Consider the following 6,000-nt stretch of genomic DNA (forward strand, 5'->3'; position numbering starts at 1 on the left):
AATAATTTGATACAATCTAACTTAAAGGGACAGTCTACACCTATAACAACCTTAGCCCTTAGCTACGATCTTTTGCTGGCAATTGTATTGAACCCCTGCATCCATATTTTCGCTTATTCACTCACCCACATTTTCTCAAAAGAAGTTTATATTTCATGATTCAAGTATGGCCGCCAAACTCCTCCCAATAGCTTCTCCTCCTACCTTATCAAGTGGTTCTCCTTCCCTATAACACTCGTGCACGGAGCACCTAGCAACGTCATAGGACTCTAACACGCATGCTCGTAGAGATGCAGCTCGAAACCGGAAGTCTGTCAGCGTTATCTGAGCAAACCCAAAAGCGCTCCCTTTTTTTTGCGATTCCTCCGTTGATTCTAACACTCTGAAGTACTTCTGATATTTGAATGCAGCAGAAACATAGAGATAAAGTTTGGTTCCGGATAGTTGGTTTCCAGTGATGTTGCGCATGCGCGAAGCACTGAAAGCGCGTTACAGTATTTTAATCGGTGATCAATTTTCTATTGGAAAGTTGAAAATAAGAGAGTGGGTGATGTATTGGGTAGGTGGAGCGGAGCGGCCATTTCTAACCGTCGGAATATAACTTGTCATTGAGAACAACTCTGGATGTGTAGATGACTCAATATGGTTGCAGGGGTGAGTAATGAAAATCAGAAAATAATCTAACGGATGGACTAAGGTTGTTATAAGTGTAGACTGTCCCTTTAAGTAGTTGATAAGCACAATATATTACCTACTTACTATATTGAACTCATCGTGATCAGACTGTTCAATAATTCTTAGCATCTGAGTGTGTTTTTAAAGTAATTTTCCAGTATTTTATATATTATTTTTGATTTAATAAAAGTTATGTTTTAACGTAGAGCATGTATGCCCACTCATTCATCAGCAACTCTGATTTGCCTCATGTAATAGAGTCTTTTTATTACTTATTGATGCACCCTATATTAACCCTTTGAGTGCTACACATGTAGTCTGTCTAGTTAGAGCCTCTCTCTACTAAAAGTTTCACACCTACTCTCCTCCCCTGCACAGGCTATCCTACAGACACACATCCTACTCCCCTGCACAGGCTGTCCTACAGACACACATCCTACTCCCCTGCACAGGCTGTCCTACAGACACACATCCTACTCCCCTGCACAGGCTGTCCTACAGACACACATCCTACTCCCCTGCACAGGCTATCCTACAGACACACACACACTCTCCTACCCTGCACATGCTGTCCTACAGACACACACTCACCTCCCCTGCACAGGCTATCCTACAGACACACACACTCTCCTCCCCTGTACATGATATCCTACAGACACACATACTCTCCTCCCCTGTACATGCTATCCTACAGACACACACACTCTCCTCTACCCTGTACATGCTATCCTACAGACACACACACACTCTCCTCCCCTGTACATGCTATCCTACAGACACACACACTCTCCTCCCCTGCACAGGCTATCCTACAGACACACATACTCTCCTCCCCTGTACATGCTGTCCTACAGACACACACACTCTGCTCCCATGCACAGGCTATCCTACAGACACACACACTCTGCTCCCCTGTACATGCTATCCTACAGACACACACACTCTCCTCTACCCTGTACATGCTATCCTACAGACACACACACTCTCCTCCCCTGCAAAGGCTATCCTACAGACACACACACTCTCCTCCCCTGTACATGCTATCCTACAGACACACACACTCTCCTCCCCTGTACATGCTATCCTACAGATACACACACTCTGCTCCCCTGTACATGCTGTCCTACAGACACACACACTCTGCTCCCCTGCACAGGCTATCCTACAGACACACACACTCTCCTCTACCCTGTACATGCTATCCTACAGACACACATACTCTCCTCCCCTGCACAGGCTATCCTACAGACACACATCCTACTCCCCTAAACAGGCTGTCCTACAGACACACACATACTCTCCTCCCCTGCACAGGCTATCGTACAGACACACATCCTACTCCCCTAAACAGGCTGTCCTACAGACACACACATGCTCTCCTCCCCTGCACAGGCTATCCTACAGACACACACTCTCCTCCCCTGTACATGCTATCCTACAGACACACACACTCTCCTCCCCTGCACAGGCTATCCTACAGACACACATCCTACTCCCCTAAACAGGTTGTCCTAAAGGCACACACATGCTCTCCTCCCCTGCACAGGCTGTCCTAAAGAAACACTACCTCCACCCCTAAACAGGTTGTCCTACAGACACACACATGCTCTCCTCCCCTGCACAGAACGGATATTGCTCCTATACATATGTGTACAACTGTTATGCCAAACACATAAGTTCATGATAAGCTTGTGGGTTAACACACTCACAGCACAAGAGGAAGATCAAATTAGCTGTGTTGAGCTCTCAATATAACAAACGGATATTGCTCCCATATATTTGTGTACAACTGTTACGCCTAACACATAAGTTTATGATAAGCTTGTGGCACTGTTAATGTTTCGAATTATACACAAACCCACAGTTTCCAGCTGAACTGGAATAGTCTGCAACCTGTATATGTATTGAATTTTTAACAAAACCAGTGAGCATTAGACTGATATCCAAATATCTAAACTAGGGGTTAACTCCCCATGGATTAATATTAAGTGACTAGTAGCTTCCAGCTGGGTGCACCGCACACTTATCAGCTCATTCCAAATACATAGGGTATAACACCCATACAAGCTATTAGTGGGTTAAACCTGAATATTAGAGCTGTATTGATATATTGCACCTCCCCATCATTCAGTGACTCTTGTGTTTAATAATAAATATAAGATGCTTTACAAATAACACAATAAATATAATAAAGTATCCTTTTATTTATAACAAACTATTTGAGTAAAAACTTCTCTACTAAAAGACTGTATCAATATGGAATAATTTGATACAATCTAACTTAAGTAGTTGATAAGCACAATATATTACCTACTTTACTATATTGAACTCATCGTGATCAGACTGTTCAATAATTCTTAGCATCTGAGTGTGTTTTTAAAGTAATTTTCCAGTATTTTATATATTATTTTTGATTTAATAAAAGTTATGTTTTAACGTAGAGCATGTATGCCCACTCATTCATCAGCAACTCTGATTTGCCTCATGTAATAGAGTCTTTTTATTACTTATTGATGCACCCTATATTAACCCTTTGAGTGCTACACATGTAGTCTGTCTAGTTAGAGCCTCTCTCTACTAAAAGTTTCACACATACTCTCCTCCCCTGCACAGGCTATCCTACAGACACACATCCTACTCCCCTGCACAGGCTGTCCTACAGACACACATCCTACTCCCCTGCACAGGCTGTCCTACAGACACACATCCTACTCCCCTGCACAGGCTATCCTACAGACACACACACACTCTCCTACCCTGCACATGCTGTCCTACAGACACACACACTCGCCTCCCCTGCACAGGTTATCCTACAGACACACACACTCTCCTCCCCTGTACATGCTATCCTACAGACACACATCCTACTCCCCTGCACAGGCTGTCCTACAGACACACATCCTACTCCCCTGCACAGGCTATCCTACAGACACACACACACTCTCCTACCCTGCACATGCTGTCCTACAGACACACACACTCTCCTCCCCTGCACAGGCTATCCTACAGACACACACACTCTCCTCCCCTGTACATGCTATCCTACAGACACACATACTCTCCTCCCCTGTACATGCTATCCTACAGACACACACACTCTCCTCTACCCTGTACATGCTATCCTACAGACACACACACACTCTCCTCCCCTGTACATGCTATCCTACAGACACACACACTCTCCTCCCCTGTACATGCTATCCTACAGACACACATACTCTCCTCCCCTGTACATGCTGTCCTACAGACACACAAACTCTGCTCCCATGCACAGGCTATCCTACAGACACACACACTCTGCTCCCCTGTACATGCTATCCTACAGACACACACACTCTCCTCTACCCTGTACATGCTATCCTACAGACACACACACTCTCCTCCCCTGCAAAGGCTATCCTACAGACACACACACTCTCCTCCCCTGTACATGCTATCCTACAGACACACATACTCTCCTCCCCTGTACATGCTGTCCTACAGACACACACACTCTGCTCCCCTGCACAGGCTATCCTACAGATACACACACTCTGCTCCCCTGTACATGCTATCCTACAGACACACACACTCTCCTCTACCCTGTACATGCTATCCTACAGACACACATACTCTCCTCCCCTGCACAGGCTATCCTACAGACACACATCCTACTCCCCTAAACAGGCTGTCCTACAGACACACACATACTCTCCTCCCCTGCACAGGCTATCGTACAGACACACATCCTACTCCCCTAAACAGGCTGTCCTACAGACACACACATGCTCTCCTCCCCTGCACAGGCTATCCTACAGACACACACTCTCCTCCCCTGTACATGCTATCCTACAGACACACACACTCTCCTCCCCTGCACAGGCTATCCTACAGACACACATCCTACTCCCCTAAACAGGTTGTCCTACAGGCACACACATGCTCTCCTCCCCTGCACAGGCTGTCCTAAAGACACACTACCTCCACCCCTAAACAGGTTGTCCTACAGACACACACATGCTCTCCTCCCCTGCACAGACTGTCCTACAGACACATACACATGCTCTCCTCCCCTGCACAAGCTGTCCTACAGACACATACACATGCTCTCCTCCCCTGCACAAGCTGTCCTACAGACACACACATGCTCTCCTCCCCTGCACAGGCTGTCCTACAGACACATACACATGCTCTCATCCCCTGCACAGGCTGTCCTACAGACACACACATGCTCTCCTCCCCTGCACAGGCTGTCCTACAGACACACACATGCTCTCCTCCCCTGCACAGGCTGTCCTACAAACACATACACATGCTCTCATCCCCTGCACAGGCTGTCCTACAGACACATACACATGCTCTCCTCACCTGCGCAGGCTGTCCTACGGACACATACACTCTTCTCCCCTGTACATGCCATTCTACAGACACACACACTCTCCTCCCCTGCACATGCCATTCTACAGACACACACTCTCCTCCCCTGTACATGCCATTCTACAGACACACACACACTCTCCTCCCCTGCACATGCCATTCTACAGACACACACTCTCCTCCCCTATACATGCCATTCTACAGACACACACCCTCCTCCCCTGCACATGCTATCCTACAGACACACACATGGTCTACTCCCCTGTGCATGCTGTCCTACAGACACACACATGGTCTACTCCCCTGTGCATGCTGTCCTACAGACACACACATGCTCTCCACCCCTGCACATGCTGTTGTACAGACACACACATTCTCTCCTCCCCTGTACATACTGTCCTATGGACACGGGGACACACTCCTCCACTGGATATCCTGTCCTACATACTTAAGTATACTTCCCTATCATGCACCAGCTATCCTATGGCCACACACATACTCTCCTCCGCTGCAATCTATGATCTTTTTCTGCACGCACTGTTCTATAACCATGTTTCCTCTACTTTCATATATATGTGTGTATAATCGCTTATAGTCAAATTAATGCCCTCCTTCCTTGCATATAATATCATATACACACACAAATGGACTCCCCACACATTGGCCAATGGACACAAGCATAGTAATGTTAATGGGCATAGCAATTTACAAACTGCCCTACAGCCACACCCGTTACTACGCGTTTCGCTATGGTCAATATATTTATTCTTAAACTGAAGAACATAATTTGTATTCAAGGTAAGTTTTAAAAGAAATTAAACCGCCTCTTGTACTATAATGCTACACCTAAGAGCTACTTCTGACTATGGCACTGTACAGGATTCCTATATAAACAAAATGAGGCTACAGTTTAAGTACAGTTATTTTGTTGTTATAGGTTTTGGAGAGCCTGAGGAATACTTACCATTT

General features: G+C 46.0%; 1 protein-coding gene across 1 annotated transcript in view; it reads right to left on the reverse strand.

Moving 5' to 3' along the window:
- Positions 1 to 6,000, reverse strand: part of DTNB (dystrobrevin beta) — a 983,126-nt gene that overhangs the window by 632,843 nt on the left and 344,283 nt on the right. The window contains exon 8 of the mRNA XM_053709466.1: positions 5,996 to 6,000. This exon is cut by the window's right edge and continues 101 nt beyond it. Within this exon, the coding sequence (XP_053565441.1) occupies positions 5,996 to 6,000 (5 nt within the window). The remainder of the gene's footprint in view (positions 1 to 5,995) is intronic.

This window comes from Bombina bombina, chromosome 4, assembly GCF_027579735.1.
Source record: "Bombina bombina isolate aBomBom1 chromosome 4, aBomBom1.pri, whole genome shotgun sequence".
Classification (NCBI taxonomy): Eukaryota; Metazoa; Chordata; class Amphibia; order Anura; family Bombinatoridae; genus Bombina; species Bombina bombina.